Consider the following 20,456-nt stretch of genomic DNA (forward strand, 5'->3'; position numbering starts at 1 on the left):
AATACAAATAAGAAGGGAAACAATCAGTAAAACCGACAAATGTGAAATGACTGGGGTACCTTGGCATGAGGAAACATGTCTTTGAAATAGGTTGGTAGCCATGAAATGAGGGTGTAATAGGTGCTACTAAAGCATAGATGAGAAATGATCATGGCCCTAAAACACACACAGACACATGCAATTAGCAAATGTTAATATCTATCTATATATAAACTCAAATAGAAATACATGTTTCTTTGAGTTTGTAACCAATAAACATTTAACATTTTCTCATATGACAATTTGAGTGCCCTAAAAATATGTCATCATGAGGGGAAGCCCTGGAAACTCTTTCCATCAGTTTTTATTTATTTAACCTTTTTCAGGAAAATGACACAAAACAAAATGAAAAACCGAACATAACAATGGGTTAATGTAGAGAGTAAAATGAGAGACAAATGTTTATGTTTTGAACCTCACCAGACACTAGGCTCTCTGAAGAGATGCAGCCAGTTGATTCTAGAGGATTCAGGAATGCAATTGTTGGTGATCCACAGCGAGTCAAAGGAAAAAACTGGACCTGTGACGAACAAACAAACTGGTGACAAGATGTAACAAACACCATTTCTGAAGACAGCGTAAGATGATTAAGATATAGCAGGAACCTCAGTAAAGAATACTCTAATTTCATGGTGCTGCATGGTGAGTCAGATGTTTAAAAACAGGTTGTTGTGAAATTACACGGGCAAAAAAAGGCCCAATTACTCTATCCACACAGTTGCTATGGCAAACACCAATACTGATTGTTTCTGATTCACTGCAACTTCTCTAAGAGACTTAATTATACCAATTCTGACCTTTAAAGCAATAAAATAGCACTCACCAATCAAGAATGCTACTTAATTTAAACATGTAAAGGATCATATAAAGATACCTTGGAGAAGGCATTTCCATACACAAAAGGTCCAGCAAAAAGCAAGGAGACCAGCTCCATAAAACACACTCTCCCATCCAAACCAGTCCAGCATCAGGGAACCCACACCTCCAACCAGCATCATCCTGAGAGAGAAACCATGAACAGTATGGAACACTTAAGTAATGTAATTCCAGAAGTGCTTGCATAAAATAGTGCTGATCAAGAATCAGTTTTATTTTACACTTTAAAAAAATAAAAACACGTTTCTGTGGACAAAAAATGGAATGACCAGGAATAGCCGGTTATTATTCTCACCCTAGGTAGCACCCACAGGCCAGAGTGCTCATCGAAAAACTTCTCTCTCCCTCTGTCACACGCTGAGCGCAGACACTGACAAGAGAAGGGTAGTGAACCCCTAAAAACAGAGATAGCATAACTCACAATCATGTGCTACTGAGAATTACTCTGTGACATGCAGTAGAAGTTATGGTCACTTTATATTTCTTTTTGCCTTTAAGTTTCTTAAAGGGGTTATGGAAGCCCATTTATGCCACATAAGAAAAAAAAACATGCTTTGATAAATTAAAAATATGACAAAAAGTCATAATAATAATAATAATAACAACAACAACAACATTTAAAAAAATAGTCATAATTACGGGATAAAATGTAAAAATTATGACATACTAAGTCAAAAATTTTAATTAAAGGGATAGTTCACCCAAAAATGAAAATTCTTTTAATAACTACTCACTTTCGTTCATCTTGAGAACACAAATGAAGATCTTTTAGGCCATGAGACGGGACCCCAAATTTGGGCTACCGGTACCATTTTGAGGGATTAAATTTCTTTTTGATTTTCATGAAGGTACACATCAGTAGTAAATAGCCTATGGCAACTGTCAAAATGATTGATTGCAGGTGGGCGTGTCTATCCTTTGATCTTCCCCCGCCCCTTCCGGTTCCTCCCCTTCCTGTCCCGCCCCCTGTCCCGCCCCTTCCGGTTCCTCCCCTTCCTGTCCCACCCCCTTGGCCCACCCCTTCCGGTTCCGCCCCTTCCTGTTACCTTTGACCTAGTTCCCGCCCCTTCCTGTTACAGCTTCTGTCAAAATGATGGATGATGACCTTTATCTAGTTCCGCCCCTTGTGGTTACAGCTTCTGTCAAAATGATGAACTGTTTGAAGTTTGTTTGATCTAGTTCCGCCCCTTGCAGTTAAAAAGTTTCTGTCAAAATGATGGATTGTTTGAACAAGAAAAAGGGGTGTATAGGATGTGTGACAGATAGTTTGATCGTTTGAACAAGAAAAAGGGTGTATAGGATGTGTGACAGTTGTTTGAGATGTATTGACTTTGATGTGACACTTAGTTTAATTGTTTGAAGTTAGTTTGAGATGTATTGGCTTTGATGTGACAGTTTGTCTAATCGTTTGAAGTTAGTGTTTTGTTACAAAGCGGTGGATTGTTATTTTTTAGCGCATCCCCTCGCTATGCCTAAGCTTATCATAGCAGGTGTGTGTGAAAGTGATAAGAAAAAACTGTTATAGTTTATCTGTTCTTTAAAAGAATATAAAATAAAATCTTACATGTTTAGAGAGCAGGGGTTTTCTTCCCACACGGTAGCGCCGGATCTCTCTGAAAACTATCTCCAATTATAATTTTTTTGGACCGTAGGGAGTCGTTTGTGTCTGTGTGTGTGTGTGTGTGTGTGTGTGTGTGTGTGTGTATGTTGCAGCAGCATGGATCTCCTCCCCTCCCTCCACATTGCTGGGGACCTTGAAAGTTTATCTCACACAGAAGTTGAAAAAGCATGTTGTTCATTTAAAATCTTACTAAATTACTGAAGTTGAAAAGCATTCTGTTCCTTTAAAATAATTTTTTTACAAATTTACTGTAGCAATTATGTTAGATAAAAATAAAATCATCTTACATTTTTACCAGGGTTGAAGTAGCTCCTAGCACATAGATGTCCATATTGACCATTTAAAGTTGAAAAGAACCCCCAGATTATTTCTCTCTTTCTCACACCAGCGTTTGACAGTCAGAGGGGTGTGTTCAGTGATCAGAATGAGACTGTGAATGTTTTGCTAAATTTATTTTCATAGTGTATAAGCATTAAAAGTTTGAAATAGACCTTTTTAAAAATATGATTTTAATTAAATTCAATGAATTCATAAAAAACAAATATGCTATATCGATGGTCTCTGGGGAAAACTTGACTATATTTTTTATTTATCAGGGTGCATGTAAAGAACTTTGAAATTTGGCGCTCGTGTAATCAAAAGGTCTGCCTAGCCCCTGGGAATGTGAATTGGCCTTGAACCTAAACACTTCCATTCATAGAGTACTGAAAGAATATAGTGGACACACAGCTCCGCCGTTTTCCCATAGTTTCACTGTAAAAGGCGATAAAATAGCCAAGACACATGGACGTGTGCCATACCCCATGTCTGGACCAAAAACTTTTGCACCTTTGACCACCTCATCAAAAATGCAAAACAGTGAGTATTTTCTCTATAATTCATTTATGCTACGCTGTTTTAAACAATGCTATTGCTGTTTATCTGTATTATGCAATGATGTTTAATTTGAAAAATTGTTTATACATAAGGAAAAGACGGTATAATTCATTAGTGTTTTAAATAGCCTAGGCTATGTATTTGTTTTATCCGCATTATGCTATTGGTATTTTTATCTGCTGTAACTGGTGATACAGATATTTTTATCTACTATATTAATTTATCATAAAGTATGATTTTAAAAATGTACAACATTGTTTATGTTCATTATGCTATGGTTTTTTAAACCATATCACAAAAGTATCAGTTTAATATGACTGTTTTACAGCAATGTTTATTTTGCATTATGCTATGTTGTTTTAACTGGTGTATTTTTTATCTGATGTAACAAAAATCTGCAACATCGTGTATTTAAGCGGTGGGATTTCCATAAACGACCTTAAAATAAATGATTTGGATTTTATTCAGTTTTAAATCTTATTTAGATTATTTTAGTCAGACATGCTTATATGTGCATAGGCCTATTTTATTCCTCTTCAGTTACTTACTATTTAAATTTTGGTAGGCTACTTTTTAATTCTTCTTTTACTCTGTCTTTGATTTTAACTTTTAGCAATTTGCATGATAAATTGTTTAACATGTAAGCTATATGAATGACACTGTCACAATGTGATAAGCAAAACATATAAAAGTCAAGTCAAAGCTATTAATATAGGCTAGTGCTTTTCATTGGCATTTAAAATAACATGGTCTTTCCTTCTCTCTCTCACACAGAAAACACTGCAGGACAATCAGGCATCCAAGTAACATGTTAGTATGGTTTATATTTTATTTTTAATGAGAAAACATTATAGAGTCCAACAGGCGGTTTCTGAAAGTAAAAACATTTACTTTCTCCATACGGAAATTAATTTTAAAGACAGACCTACTGTGAGCTAAGAGGCTGTTAATACATGGTATTTGCTTCTGATAAAGCCTTCAGCTTATTTTTTTGTAAATAATCGTGTTTCACAGTTGAACTCCTGGTGAAAACTACATTACCCATGAGCCATGATGCTGTATTGAAAATTATGTCAAACATAGTTTTTAAAAAAAAAAAAGCAACACACTCCAAAATAGCTCTGCCCACTCCCATGAAGCACTGCGAATGACATAATCTCCCTACCCTCTCAAAATACTGAAATGTTTGTATAAGCTATATGTGCATATTTTGCATATTTATATATAAATATATATATTTTTAAATCACTTTGGGAAATTAGAATGAAAAAGGGGGGAGGCACTGTTGCACTCTATGTATAATAAACAATTGACAGATGAACTGACATATATTTTATGTAAACAGGCAAAATCTCTGCATCTGATGATGGCCATGTGTTTTCGCCGATCATAACTGGTTTAACTCTTGGCTCCTTTGAGATCAATATGACTTCTGCCAAATCAAATGTGCCGGCAAATTGTAAGTGTAATACACGAGAAACTATTAAAACAGTTTTCGCCTATGTAATGTATAAAATTAATCTTAATTAATCAGTCGTAGTTAACTATTTGGGACCAATTTTAAGGAAGGTTACATTCTTGTCTAACAGTGTCATGTGCAAATTTGCAATACAGAATCTGTTTGTGTTTTTGGTACTATTGGATCGAGCTTTGTAGAATTTGCCCAGAGGAATTTATTTTATTTAGTGTCATGCTCCTGGATTATTTAGACTCAGAATTGTAACTATTACTATAGCCTTTATCAGCCATTTATTTTACTGCAGACTTATCAAACTTATTTATTTACTGCAGATTTTATCAAAGGCACGAATTAACTCAATTCATGGCAGCAATAAAAAAAGAAGAAAAAAATGAACAATTGACAGATGAACTGACATATATTTTATGTAAACAGGCAACATCTCTGCATCTGATGATGGCCATGTGTTTTCGCCGATCATAACTGGTTCAAGCTCCTTTGAGATCAATATGACTTCTGCCAAATCAATTGTGCCGGCAAATTGTAAGTGTAATACACGAGAAACTATTAAAACAGTTTTTGCCTATGTAATGTATAAAATTAATCTTAATTAAGCAGTCATAGTTAACTATTGGGACTAATTTTAAGGAAGGTTACATTCTGATCTAACATTGTCATGTGCAAATTTGCAATACAAATTTTTTTATTTATGTTTTTTTGCTACTTTTGGTTCGAGTTTTGTAGAATAAGCCAAGATTCATTTATTTTATGTGGTGTCATGCTCCTGGATTATTTAGACTCAGAATTGTAACTATTACTATAGCCTTTATTAGCCATTTATTTTACTGCAGATTTATCAAACTTATTTATTTACTGCAGATTTTATCAAAGCCAAATACTGCCCAAAAGGGGATACTGGGAAAGAAGAGAAACAGGTTAATACAAGGTTAGATTCAATCTTTATATTCTTTCCCGTTTTGCCTTCATTTTCCTTTTCCTGTTATTGTTTTAATTTTTATATTCTCAGATCATCAAAGGTTTCTGAAAGCAAACACCAGTCAGTTGGTTAAAAAAAGTGAAGAACATTAATCCAATAATTGACCATCTTGATTGCTCAATGAATCAGTTACAAATGTGCGAGTGAATCCAACACACCAGTTGAAGATGAGGGAACTGCTGGACTGTGTGAATTGTGAAAGCATTGCCAACGACCTGGTCAACGCTTTGTTCAAGCATGAAGAATCTTTCATGAAGAAACTGTAATAACAACTGTTGTAGCCTATTGTTTGGCATTATGTACTTAAACAGTTTTTTTAAAAATAAATGTTTTTAATAATTGATTGGTGATGGAGTTTTAATTTTTGTATTGAGAACCAAGTATATTGTACAAGTAAGAATATACCAAACTGGCCATATAATGATATATTGCACATAATAAACAATGGCAAAGTTTGTATTCCTTAAAAAACAGACAATGTTTGAGAACCCTAATATTGGTGTAATCTTTGCTCGGTCTCACCCTCACGCTGATCCAGGCATAGCTTTTTACTAAAAGAAAATATTATGGAAGTCATTATCAAACTATTTTATTTATTAATATTAGGGTTTCCTGCTGATTTAAAGTTTTTGTTTGTTATTAACTAATACCTTTATTTTTTTACATCCAGCACAAATATTTTCAAAAATTGTTCTCTGACCCCAAATAAACAGATAATGGAATGTTCACAAGCTACAGTTAGATATTCTCCTGCTTAGTATGTGTGTAAATAGTAGTGCTTAAATGTTTGGCTGTATTTTGTCACACCGTAGTGATGCAAAGTTTCACACTCTTGTAAAGACTATGGTCTAACTGTAAAACATAATCTTTATACATGAATTCAAAAGACCAAATCAATAAGAAAAGCATCGTTTATAATAATACATACACAAAAGTTCACAAATGATGGTTTTATTACTATTACTATTCAGATACCAGACGACACTGGTTCACATTTTGAATGTGTGTCTGTTTTAGGTGTGACTTTTCTTTGAGAGCCGTCAACATTCATTGTTTATAGGAATAAATGACCATTAATTCCCCAGATTAATTAGTGTTTGTACTCTGATGTATTTCTGTTTGACTAAATTGCAACTTTCCCTCTATCTACGATGTGGCATCACACAAAGTATTAACATGCTGTTAATATAAGCAAGTATTACTTGAGTTACTTACTTATAAGTAACTATTAACACGAAAAGCAAGCGCATGCTGTTTTACACGTAAACTATTACAACAGAATCACATATGACTATTGCACTGAGAGAGGCGTATTCATTAAGACTGTTAAACAAAGTTCGGTGTTTAAAATTAAAATTGCACAAAAGTAAATGCTAGTGATCAACTTGCTAAAAAGTAAATTCAGCGTGACCCAACAAATACGAAAAGCCATTCGTGAGCAGTTTTGAAAGTTTGTAATTGACATCATGTTTCTTTTTGTTTTTGTACAGTTTGCAAAAACTATAGTCTACGAACGTGGTCAAACATAGGAATTTATGAAAAACATGAACAGATATTTCTACATGAGATATTTATTTTAGAACATCTTTCAGCTATGTCTATGAAACATCGACATGAAAGATGAGTATTCTGTTTTTCTGTTACCTATAAAACTATTATACATCAAACTCGTATAGCTATTGCCCATTTCACAGCACAGTCATAGATACATCGTTATGTTGTGTATGTCGCTAAACAACGGTTAAGCTAATGAATTACCGTTGAAAGGCGGGATGATTCATTTTTTTTTAATCCGTCTACACCGATACTTTGACACAAGAGTTTTAGGCAGGGGTCTTTTAGGCCTGATCCAGAAAACAGGCATTGTGTTTTATGTCTTAATAATCGTTCTTCTTTTTATGAAAAGTAAGCAGTTTTATGGCCTCATCATCAAAAATGTTTTAACATATCGTAAATATCAATTGTTATATAAATTATATGTGAAACATGCTCAGTCGCATTAGAGTCGGATTCTTGTTTATGCTGAACATTGTTATTGACCGCTAGTGTTCTTAAATTGTTTACCACGGTTTCATTTTTAACAACACTATCGTAACACTTTTCGTATTTTGTACGATGTTTTCTTTACACTCTCACCCCATGGATATACGGTTCCTACGGTTAGCTGTAATGTTAGTGAACTCTAGGTGTGACGAGTTCAGTAATCAACTCGTTGTCTCTTGAGTTGCAGGTGATTGGCTGAAGTGCGTGGTTGTACACCTGAACATAATCATGAGCTCTATAAAAGACTGTGACAGAGAGGAGAGTGTGTTGCGGGCTGAGCTTGTGCAGAGCTTGGTCTGGTTTCGTCTGCGCTGTACATTCGGACTCTTGTCGGCTCGGAGAACTCATGAGATGTGAGGGATATGGGAGATCACCGCCGCCCTTTGATCCATCTCCGTTGGGATGGTTGGATTGTGGACTTTCATGAGTGATATACATTTGCACACAACTACTGACACACTGATTGTCATTTCTACTGATCCTTAGTGTTGTTTGTCTCACACGAATTAATAAATTCCTTTATTAATTGGAAGTGGTGTGTGGTGGCTCCATTATTTTGTTGCGACTCTGAGGAGATCGTCACATAGGTCTTCTCTTTTTTCATATACGACAGTATTTGCATGAATTGGCTTGATTTAATAAAATGATGGTTTAAACCACAGTGTAATTTTATACCTTCCTAGTTTTTAAATATCTCTTAAATTTGATATTTTAACCCTTTATGCGAATGCGAATATAGAATACTGCACAAGGATCTCTGAAATATTTTTTTTGTGTAAAACATCTATGTAGGTCATAGATCTATCTATGTTTTTAAAAATACAAATACATCTTTCTCTAAGTGACCCTCAAAATCTGGGGATAGCTTTCGTGTAGCTATGATGATTGATCAGAAAATTACTTTTGTCGCTTTGTTTGAAGAAACACTTTAATCAGCTGGTGCTTGATAATTATTAAACAACCCTCAATTCGGTAATGACGTGTTTTACGCGATATTGATATCGCGTTTTAATTTAAACTCAATGCGTTAAAGTTCTATCACTAACTTAATATTTGGTAAAGTTAACTTAAAGCCTTACTTTCTAAATGCTTTTTACAGAACTTGTTGCAAACAATTCATCCCCCTTTTTTAACCTCTTAATCTTTAATGAAAATATCATTACTGGATCAAGAGAAAATATTTGTCTTTGTCAGGAAAACAATGTTTCCTACATTTAGCCGTGATGCTAGCAAACTCTTGGTTTTCTCGGCATCTCTTTGCTTGTATACAACACTTGATATGCATTCATTTAAATAGTATATTATCCTAGTTTATTACTATAATTATATTTTGGGGCGGTAAGTGGACATCGAATATGGCGCGAGGGTCTTTGAAATATTTTAAATGCAATTTAGATGTAAGGTTTTAATGAGATCGGACATGACTATAAAATGAATAATTTTTAAGTCATTTATTCATAAGTCATTTTTTTTTCAACGTTATACTTTTGAGTATACAATCATATATATTGAAGTAGTGAAGAAAATGACTGACCGGCATTACATCCTGTACATAATGTAAACACTAACGACATTTACAGGTGATCCAGCCACAATATAAAGTCGCGACACGCAATCATGTTTTGCTCCAGGGCATAGCTCACCATACATTCAACTATTTCATCAATATCTGTTTTAACATTTTTTGACAGCAGTGACACACAGAGATCTGTTACAAACGTACACATACAGAGTAGTTCGTCGACTTCGAATTCCTCACGAGATTCAAGCATCACATCCAGAACTTTTCTGAGGATTACGCCGATCGGTTCTTTGCCGTTTAAAAACATGGGCGTAACATCTGTCCAGGATCCAACCAAGCCTCTTATGACATCCATTTCTTTTTTGAGATTTTTCACACGTTTGGTATCCCTCGCACAATCGTTATTCTCATCAAACGCAGCCTCGATGATCCTGTGCATCAAGCTAACCATTGGGCCTCTAAAATGATCTTTAAACATAGAGTCTAGCGTAGCTCTTAAACGACACTCTTTCCCTGTGGCGCACTCACACGCTGGATGGCGCAGTGTCCCCGCTACATCAGAACTCAACGGGGAGTCGCTCTCCATCAGCTTTTGCGTCGCCATTTCTGAAGTTTTCAGATTTTTCGGTCCCCTATTCGATGGTGAAAGATTCTGTTAGTTCCTGGAATCTCCTGGAAGTCCTTACAGCACAATCGTATAGACTTTGTGCGTTAACAAAGTTTTTGGGTCAGAAGTGTGAGTCGAAAAAGTGTACTTTGCGTCTGACAAACAAGAAGGTTGAAGCGGCCTTTGACAGTCCGTGTAACAACCAGACAATGTTCCTTCGACTTTTGATCAATGTTTCAGTAGCACAGCAGTCCGCGACTATTAGAGCTAGAGCCAGGGGTTGTGTGCGAAAAAAGAGGCTGGGCTCTGTGTAGAGTTTATCAGGACAACTGATAGTGCTCAGCCCGCCCCGTAGGAGGAGTTGTATAGGGGTGTTATCGTCATGACGTCGTAAACCGCTACGTAGGATTAAAGCCTCATTGAATCATAAGTAAAGTCATGGAGAAGTTATGCATATGCCGCCAGAGAGATGTCCACTTACCGCCCCAAAATATAATTATAGTAATAAACTAGGATAATATACTATTTAAATGAATGCATATCAAGTATTTATCAGTCATTTTCTTCACACCTTCAATATATATGATTGTATACTCAAAAGTATAACGTTGAAAAAAAAATGACTTATGAATAAATGACTTAAAAATTATTCATTTTATAGTCATGTCCGATCTCATTAAAACCTTACATCTAAATTGCATTTAAAATATTTCAAAGACCCTCGCGCCATATTCGATGTCCACTTACCGCCCCAAAATATAATTATAGTAATAAACTAGGATAATATACTATTTAAATGAATGCATATCAAGTGTTGTATACAAGCAAAGAGATGCCGAGAAAACCAAGAGTTTGCTAGCATCACGGCTAAATGTAGGAAACATTGTTTTCCTGACAAAGACAAATATTTTCTCTTGATCCAGTAATGATATTTTCATTAAAGATTAAGAGGTTAAAAAAGGGGGATGAATTGTTTGCAACAAGTTCTGTAAAAAGCATTTAGAAAGTAAGGCTTTAAGTTAACTTTACCAAATATTAAGTTAGTGATAGAACTTTAACGCATTGAGTTTAAATTAAAACGCGATATCAATATCGCGTAAAACACGTCATTACCGAATTGAGGGTTGTTTAATAATTATCAAGCACCAGCTGATTAAAGTGTTTCTTCAAACAAAGCGACAAAAGTAATTTTCTGATCAATCATCATAGCTACACGAAAGCTATCCCCAGATTTTGAGGGTCACTTAGAGAAAGATGTATTTGTATTTTTAAAAACATAGATAGATCTATGACCTACATAGATGTTTTACACAAAAAAAATATTTCAGAGATCCTTGTGCAGTATTCTATATTCGCATTCGCATAAAGGGTTAAAATATCAAATTTAAGAGATATTTAAAAACTAGGAAGGTATAAAATTACACTGTGGTTTAAACCATCATTTTATTAAATCAAGCCAATTCATGCAAATACTGTCGTATATGAAAAAAGAGAAGACCTATGTGACGATCTCCTCAGAGTCGCAACAAAATAATGGAGCCACCACACACCACTTCCAATTAATAAAGGAATTTATTAATTCGTGTGAGACAAACAACACTAAGGATCAGTAGAAATGACAATCAGTGTGTCAGTAGTTGTGTGCAAATGTATATCACTCATGAAAGTCCACAATCCAACCATCCCAACGGAGATGGATCAAAGGGCGGCGGTGATCTCCCATATCCCTCACATCTCATGAGTTCTCCGAGCCGACAAGAGTCCGAATGTACAGCGCAGACGAAACCAGACCAAGCTCTGCACAAGCTCAGCCCGCAACACACTCTCCTCTCTGTCACAGTCTTTTATAGAGCTCATGATTATGTTCAGGTGTACAACCACGCACTTCAGCCAATCACCTGCAACTCAAGAGACAACGAGTTGATTACTGAACTCGTCACACCTAGAGTTCACTAACATTACAGCTAACCGTAGGAACCGTATATCCATGGGGTGAGAGTGTAAAGAAAACATCGTACAAAATACGAAAAGTGTTACGATAGTGTTGTTAAAAATGAAACCGTGGTAAACAATTTAAGAACACTAGCGGTCAATAACAATGTTCAGCATAAACAAGAATCCGACTCTAATGCGACTGAGCATGTTTCACATATAATTTATATAACAATTGATATTTACGATATGTTAAAACATTTTTGATGATGAGGCCATAAAACTGCTTACTTTTCATAAAAAGAAGAACGATTATTAAGACATAAAACACAATGCCTGTTTTCTGGATCAGGCCTAAAAGACCCCTGCCTAAAACTCTTGTGTCAAAGTATCGGTGTAGACGGATTAAAAAAAAATGAATCATCCCGCCTTTCAACGGTAATTCATTAGCTTAACCGTTGTTTAGCGACATACACAACATAACGATGTATCTATGACTGTGCTGTGAAATGGGCAATAGCTATACGAGTTTGATGTATAATAGTTTTATAGGTAACAGAAAAACAGAATACTCATCTTTCATGTCGATGTTTCATAGACATAGCTGAAAGATGTTCTAAAATAAATATCTCATGTAGAAATATCTGTTCATGTTTTTCATAAATTCCTATGTTTGACCACGTTCGTAGACTATAGTTTTTGCAAACTGTACAAAAACAAAAAGAAACATGATGTCAATTACAAACTTTCAAAACTGCTCACGAATGGCTTTTCGTATTTGTTGGGTCACGCTGAATTTACTTTTTAGCAAGTTGATCACTAGCATTTACTTTTGTGCAATTTTAATTTTAAACACCGAACTTTGTTTAACAGTCTTAATGAATACGCCTCTCTCAGTGCAATAGTCATATGTGATTCTGTTGTAATAGTTTACGTGTAAAACAGCATGCGCTTGCTTTTCGTGTTAATAGTTACTTATAAGTAAGTAACTCAAGTAATACTTGCTTATATTAACAGCATGTTAATACTTTGTGTGATGCCACATCGTAGATAGAGGGAAAGTTGCAATTTAGTCAAACAGAAATACATCAGAGTACAAACACTAATTAATCTGGGGAATTAATGGTCATTTATTCCTATAAACAATGAATGTTGACGGCTCTCAAAGAAAAGTCACACCTAAAACAGACACACATTCAAAATGTGAACCAGTGTCGTCTGGTATCTGAATAGTAATAGTAATAAAACCATCATTTGTGAACTTTTGTGTATGTATTATTATAAACGATGCTTTTCTTATTGATTTGGTCTTTTGAATTCATGTATAAAGATTATGTTTTACAGTTAGACCATAGTCTTTACAAGAGTGTGAAACTTTGCATCACTACGGTGTGACAAAATACAGCCAAACATTTAAGCACTACTATTTACACACATACTAAGCAGGAGAATATCTAACTGTAGCTTGTGAACATTCCATTATCTGTTTATTTGGGGTCAGAGAACAATTTTTGAAAATATTTGTGCTGGATGTAAAAAAATAAAGGTATTAGTTAATAACAAACAAAAACTTTAAATCAGCAGGAAACCCTAATATTAATAAATAAAATAGTTTGATAATGACTTCCATAATATTTTCTTTTAGTAAAAAGCTATGCCTGGATCAGCGTGAGGGTGAGACCGAGCAAAGATTACACCAATATTAGGGTTCTCAAACATTGTCTGTTTTTTAAGGAATACAAACTTTGCCATTGTTTATTATGTGCAATATATCATTATATGGCCAGTTTGGTATATTCTTACTTGTACAATATACTTGGTTCTCAATACAAAAATTAAAACTCCATCACCAATCAATTATTAAAAACATTTATTTTTAAAAAAACTGTTTAAGTACATAATGCCAAACAATAGGCTACAACAGTTGTTATTACAGTTTCTTCATGAAAGATTCTTCATGCTTGAACAAAGCGTTGACCAGGTCGTTGGCAATGCTTTCACAATTCACACAGTCCAGCAGTTCCCTCATCTTCAACTGGTGTGTTGGATTCACTCGCACATTTGTAACTGATTCATTGAGCAATCAAGATGGTCAATTATTGGATTAATGTTCTTCACTTTTTTTAACCAACTGACTGGTGTTTGCTTTCAGAAACCTTTGATGATCTGAGAATATAAAAATTAAAACAATAACAGGAAAAGGAAAATGAAGGCAAAACGGGAAAGAATATAAAGATTGAATCTAACCTTGTATTAACCTGTTTCTCTTCTTTCCCAGTATCCCCTTTTGGGCAGTATTTGGCTTTGATAAAATCTGCAGTAAATAAATAAGTTTGATAAATCTGCAGTAAAATAAATGGCTAATAAAGGCTATAGTAATAGTTACAATTCTGAGTCTAAATAATCCAGGAGCATGACACCACATAAAATAAATGAATCTTGGCTTATTCTACAAAACTCGAACCAAAAGTAGCAAAAAAACATAAATAAAAAAATTTGTATTGCAAATTTGCACATGACAATGTTAGATCAGAATGTAACCTTCCTTAAAATTAGTCCCAATAGTTAACTATGACTGCTTAATTAAGATTAATTTTATACATTACATAGGCAAAAACTGTTTTAATAGTTTCTCGTGTATTACACTTACAATTTGCCGGCACAATTGATTTGGCAGAAGTCATATTGATCTCAAAGGAGCTTGAACCAGTTATGATCGGCGAAAACACATGGCCATCATCAGATGCAGAGATGTTGCCTGTTTACATAAAATATATGTCAGTTCATCTGTCAATTGTTCATTTTTTTCTTCTTTTTTTATTGCTGCCATGAATTGAGTTAATTCGTGCCTTTGATAAAATCTGCAGTAAATAAATAAGTTTGATAAGTCTGCAGTAAAATAAATGGCTGATAAAGGCTATAGTAATAGTTACAATTCTGAGTCTAAATAATCCAGGAGCATGACACTAAATAAAATAAATTCCTCTGGGCAAATTCTACAAAGCTCGATCCAATAGTACCAAAAACACAAACAGATTCTGTATTGCAAATTTGCACATGACACTGTTAGACAAGAATGTAACCTTCCTTAAAATTGGTCCCAAATAGTTAACTACGACTGATTAATTAAGATTAATTTTATACATTACATAGGCGAAAACTGTTTTAATAGTTTCTCGTGTATTACACTTACAATTTGCCGGCACATTTGATTTGGCAGAAGTCATATTGATCTCAAAGGAGCCAAGAGTTAAACCAGTTATGATCGGCGAAAACACATGGCCATCATCAGATGCAGAGATTTTGCCTGTTTACATAAAATATATGTCAGTTCATCTGTCAATTGTTTATTATACATAGAGTGCAACAGTGCCTCCCCCCTTTTTCATTCTAATTTCCCAAAGTGATTTAAAAATATATATATTTATATATAAATATGCAAAATATGCACATATAGCTTATACAAACATTTCAGTATTTTGAGAGGGTAGGGAGATTATGTCATTCGCAGTGCTTCATGGGAGTGGGCAGAGCTATTTTGGAGTGTGTTGCTTTTTTTTTTTTAAAAACTATGTTTGACATAATTTTCAATACAGCATCATGGCTCATGGGTAATGTAGTTTTCACCAGGAGTTCAACTGTGAAACACGATTATTTACAAAAAAATAAGCTGAAGGCTTTATCAGAAGCAAATACCATGTATTAACAGCCTCTTAGCTCACAGTAGGTCTGTCTTTAAAATTAATTTCCGTATGGAGAAAGTAAATGTTTTTACTTTCAGAAACCGCCTGTTGGACTCTATAATGTTTTCTCATTAAAAATAAAATATAAACCATACTAACATGTTACTTGGATGCCTGATTGTCCTGCAGTGTTTTCTGTGTGAGAGAGAGAAGGAAAGACCATGTTATTTTAAATGCCAATGAAAAGCACTAGCCTATATTAATAGCTTTGACTTGACTTTTATATGTTTTGCTTATCACATTGTGACAGTGTCATTCATATAGCTTACATGTTAAACAATTTATCATGCAAATTGCTAAAAGTTAAAATCAAAGACAGAGTAAAAGAAGAATTAAAAAGTAGCCTACCAAAATTTAAATAGTAAGTAACTGAAGAGGAATAAAATAGGCCTATGCACATATAAGCATGTCTGACTAAAATAATCTAAATAAGATTTAAAACTGAATAAAATCCAAATCATTTATTTTAAGGTCGTTTATGGAAATCCCACCGCTTAAATACACGATGTTGCAGATTTTTGTTACATCAGATAAAAAATACACCAGTTAAAACAACATAGCATAATGCAAAATAAACATTGCTGTAAAACAGTCATATTAAACTGATACTTTTGTGATATGGTTTAAAAAACCATAGCATAATGAACATAAACAATGTTGTACATTTTTAAAATCATACTTTATGATAAATTAATATAGTAGATAAAAATATCTGTATCACCAGTTACAGCAGATAAAAATACCAATAGCATAATGCGGATAAAACAAATACATAGCCTAGGCTATTTAAAACACTAATGAATTATACCGTCTTTTCCTTATGTATAAACAATTTTTCAAATTAAACATCATTGCATAATACAGATAAACAGCAATAGCATTGTTTAAAACAGCGTAGCATAAATGAATTATAGAGAAAATACTCACTGTTTTGCATTTTTGATGAGGTGGTCAAAGGTGCAAAAGTTTTTGGTCCAGACATGGGGTATGGCACACGTCCATGTGTCTTGGCTATTTTATCGCCTTTTACAGTGAAACTATGGGAAAACGGCGGAGCTGTGTGTCCACTATATTCTTTCAGTACTCTATGAATGGAAGTGTTTAGGTTCAAGGCCAATTCACATTCCCAGGGGCTAGGCAGACCTTTTGATTACACGAGCGCCAAATTTCAAAGTTCTTTACATGCACCCTGATAAATAAAAAATATAGTCAAGTTTTCCCCAGAGACCATCGATATAGCATATTTGTTTTTTATGAATTCATTGAATTTAATTAAAATCATATTTTTAAAAAGGTCTATTTCAAACTTTTAATGCTTATACACTATGAAAATAAATTTAGCAAAACATTCACAGTCTCATTCTGATCACTGAACACACCCCTCTGACTGTCAAACGCTGGTGTGAGAAAGAGAGAAATAATCTGGGGGTTCTTTTCAACTTTAAATGGTCAATATGGACATCTATGTGCTAGGAGCTACTTCAACCCTGGTAAAAATGTAAGATGATTTTATTTTTATCTAACATAATTGCTACAGTAAATTTGTAAAAAAAATTATTTTAAAGGAACAGAATGCTTTTCAACTTCAGTAATTTAGTAAGATTTTAAATGAACAACATGCTTTTTCAACTTCTGTGTGAGATAAACTTTCAAGGTCCCCAGCAATGTGGAGGGAGGGGAGGAGATCCATGCCGCTGCAACATACACACACACACACACACACACACACACACACACACACAGACACAAACGACTCCCTACGGTCCAAAAAAATTATAATTGGAGATAGTTTTCAGAGAGATCCGGCGCTACCGTGTGGGAAGAAAACCCCTGCTCTCTAAACATGTAAGATTTTATTTTATATTCTTTTAAAGAACAGATAAACTATAACAGTTTTTTCTTATCACTTTCACACACACCTGCTATGATAAGCTTAGGCATAGCGAGGGGATGCGCTAAAAAATAACAATCCACCGCTTTGTAACAAAACACTAACTTCAAACGATTAGACAAACTGTCACATCAAAGCCAATACATCTCAAACTAACTTCAAACAATTAAACTAAGTGTCACATCAAAGTCAATACATCTCAAACAACTGTCACACATCCTATACACCCTTTTTCTTGTTCAAACGATCAAACTATCTGTCACACATCCTATACACCCCTTTTTCTTGTTCAAACAATCCATCATTTTGACAGAAACTTTTTAACTGCAAGGGGCGGAACTAGATCAAACAAACTTCAAACAGTTCATCATTTTGACAGAAGCTGTAACCACAAGGGGCGGAACTAGATAAAGGTCATCATCCATCATTTTGACAGAAGCTGTAACAGGAAGGGGCGGGAACTAGGTCAAAGGTAACAGGAAGGGGCGGAACCGGAAGGGGTGGGCCAAGGGGGTGGGACAGGAAGGGGAGGAACCGGAAGGGGCGGGACAGGGGGCGGGACAGGAAGGGGAGGAACCGGAAGGGGCGGGGGAAGATCAAAGGATAGACACGCCCACCTGCAATCAATCATTTTGACAGTTGCCATAGGCTATTTACTACTCACATCTCTAGTGTTGGAAAATGTGTGATAGCATCCGATCCATGGTAGCTTTCATTAGAAATCAACACTTATATCATCCTACCTCAAGGTAGACTACAAGAGAGAAAAATTTATCCTTTTATAATTTTAAAAATTTGTTTTAAAAAATTATAAAAAAAAATTATAATAAAAATTTATACAATTTGATAAAATTTTATAAAAAATGTATAACATTTTAAATTTATTTAAAGATAAATTCATTTATCCTTTTTCTTGACATATGTTTGAAAATCATCCTCCGTAACCAAAAACTACCTTGAATCTAATGCTATCACACATTTTTCAAATACAGGGTCATATACCTACACAAAAATCACCATGCGGTTTAATCCCTCAAAATGGTACCAATCAACCCTCTGTCTCACGGCCTACTTTTTGATGAAATCTGAGAGCTTTCTGTGCCTCTTGTTTTAATCAAAATTATTCAAACCCCATTGCAAATCGGATTTATAGGTAATTTACAGACTTTCAGCTGTTTGCAATGACCAAATCAAACAAAAGTAATTGAAAAAGCTCAACACAACAAATGTTTCAAGTGGTTCCCCCAAATTCAAAAGAAAATTTTGACTGACTTCCGCAGTCTCAAAATTATTCAACCCCATTAATGGCAAGCATCTTTAGTACTTAGTAGAACACCCTTTGCTGTTATAACCTGCTGCATACAAGATGTATAACCAGACACCAGCCTTTGTTAGTGTTTCTGAGGAATCTTAGCCCATTCCTCATGAGCAATGGCCTCCAGCTCAGTCATATTCTTGGGTTTGCGTGCTGCAACCATCTTCAAATCCCACCGGAGATTTTCTATGGGGTTCATGTCAGGTGACTGTGATGGCCACTGTAGTATCTTCCAGGACTTCTTCTGCAACCAAGCCTTGGTGGAATTTGAGGTATGCTTGGTATCATTGTGCTGTTGTAAAGGTCCTATGACGCACAAGCTTCCTCACTGATGGCATGGCGTTTTCTCCTAGGATTTCCTGATACTTCAGTGAATCCATCTTGCCTTCCACAAACTGCAGGTTTCCAGTGCCAGAGGATGCAAAGCAGCCCCAGAGCATCACAGAGCCACCATCATGCTTAACTGTAGACAGAGGCATATGCTTCATTCTTCTTCCTCCTTCTTCCTCCAGACATACCGCTGATCCATAGGGCCGAAAAGTTCCAGTTTTGTTTCATCGCTCAACAGAACAGAATCCCAAAACTTTTGTGGCTTATTTATATGATTTTGAGCACTTTTCTTGTGCTTTTGGGTCAGGAGTGGTGTATGTCTTGGAGTTCTTGCATGTGTTTAGTACATGCCTTACTATGCAAGCTGAAACCTCAGTGCCCGTTGCCACCAAGTCTTGCTGCAGGTCTTTTGCCATCAGTTGAGGGTTTTTCTTGCCTGTTTTCTCAGAAATCTGGATGCAGCTGTTGATAGCTCTCTTTTTCTGCCCCGTCCAGGTAGTGTAACTGTTCCTTTAACTTTGAACTTGCGAACTATGCTTCCAGCGGTGTCTCTATATTAGTGCCTCCGCTATCTTTTTGTATCCTGTTCCTTGTTTGTGAAGGGAGATGATATCTTCTCTTAAATTTTTGGACCATTCTTTTGGCTTGGTCATATTTCTAACATGCAGTCAAACGTGACACTCAACAAACCTAGCCAGTTCAGATATTTCATGTGTTCTAAGCACACCTGGTGCAACTAATGAAGCCCTTGATGAGTTGCATCAGGTGTGCTTGAGACAACACCTGGGGCCGGTTGCATAAACCTCTAAGACTAGTCTTACAAATTATACCTAGTTCACACTACAGGATTTTAAGCCCGATTTAAGCCCGATTTGCAAGTTAACAAGCTCGCCGACAGGTCTGGCTGTAATCGCGTGCAAACCTGCGGGTGATCCGTGCTCACCAATCTTTATGTGTGAAATACTAAACGACGCATCAAAAACGCTCGCTGACACCTCGCCGACACCAGACAAATATCTAGCACGCTAAATATCTGGCTAAATATCGACTCTATAGCCTTTGGTGTCACGTATCGCGACGAGCAACAGCCAATGATCAGCTTGTTATCACATTACACAAGCCTTTTGTATTTGTAACCATCGTTGCTAAACCACAACACGAGCAGGCAGCTGCTTTTTTATTATAAACATGTTTTACTCACCTCC

The 20,456-nt window shown here is 35.3% G+C and overlaps 1 protein-coding gene across 1 annotated transcript in view; it reads right to left on the reverse strand.

The window, feature by feature from the left end:
- Positions 1 to 20,456, reverse strand: part of slc17a9a (solute carrier family 17 member 9a) — a 29,197-nt gene that overhangs the window by 2,784 nt on the left and 5,957 nt on the right. The window contains exons 4-7 of the mRNA XM_056261065.1: positions 1,211 to 1,310; positions 914 to 1,038; positions 460 to 559; positions 60 to 156 (exon numbers count right to left, since the gene is read on the reverse strand). Of these exons, the coding sequence (XP_056117040.1) occupies positions 60 to 156; positions 460 to 559; positions 914 to 1,038; positions 1,211 to 1,310 (422 nt within the window). The remainder of the gene's footprint in view (positions 1 to 59; positions 157 to 459; positions 560 to 913; positions 1,039 to 1,210; positions 1,311 to 20,456) is intronic.

This window comes from Rhinichthys klamathensis, unplaced genomic scaffold, assembly GCF_029890125.1.
Source record: "Rhinichthys klamathensis goyatoka isolate OS25496 unplaced genomic scaffold, OSU_Roscu_1.1 h1tg000180l_1, whole genome shotgun sequence".
NCBI lineage: Eukaryota > Metazoa > Chordata > Actinopteri > Cypriniformes > Leuciscidae > Rhinichthys > Rhinichthys klamathensis.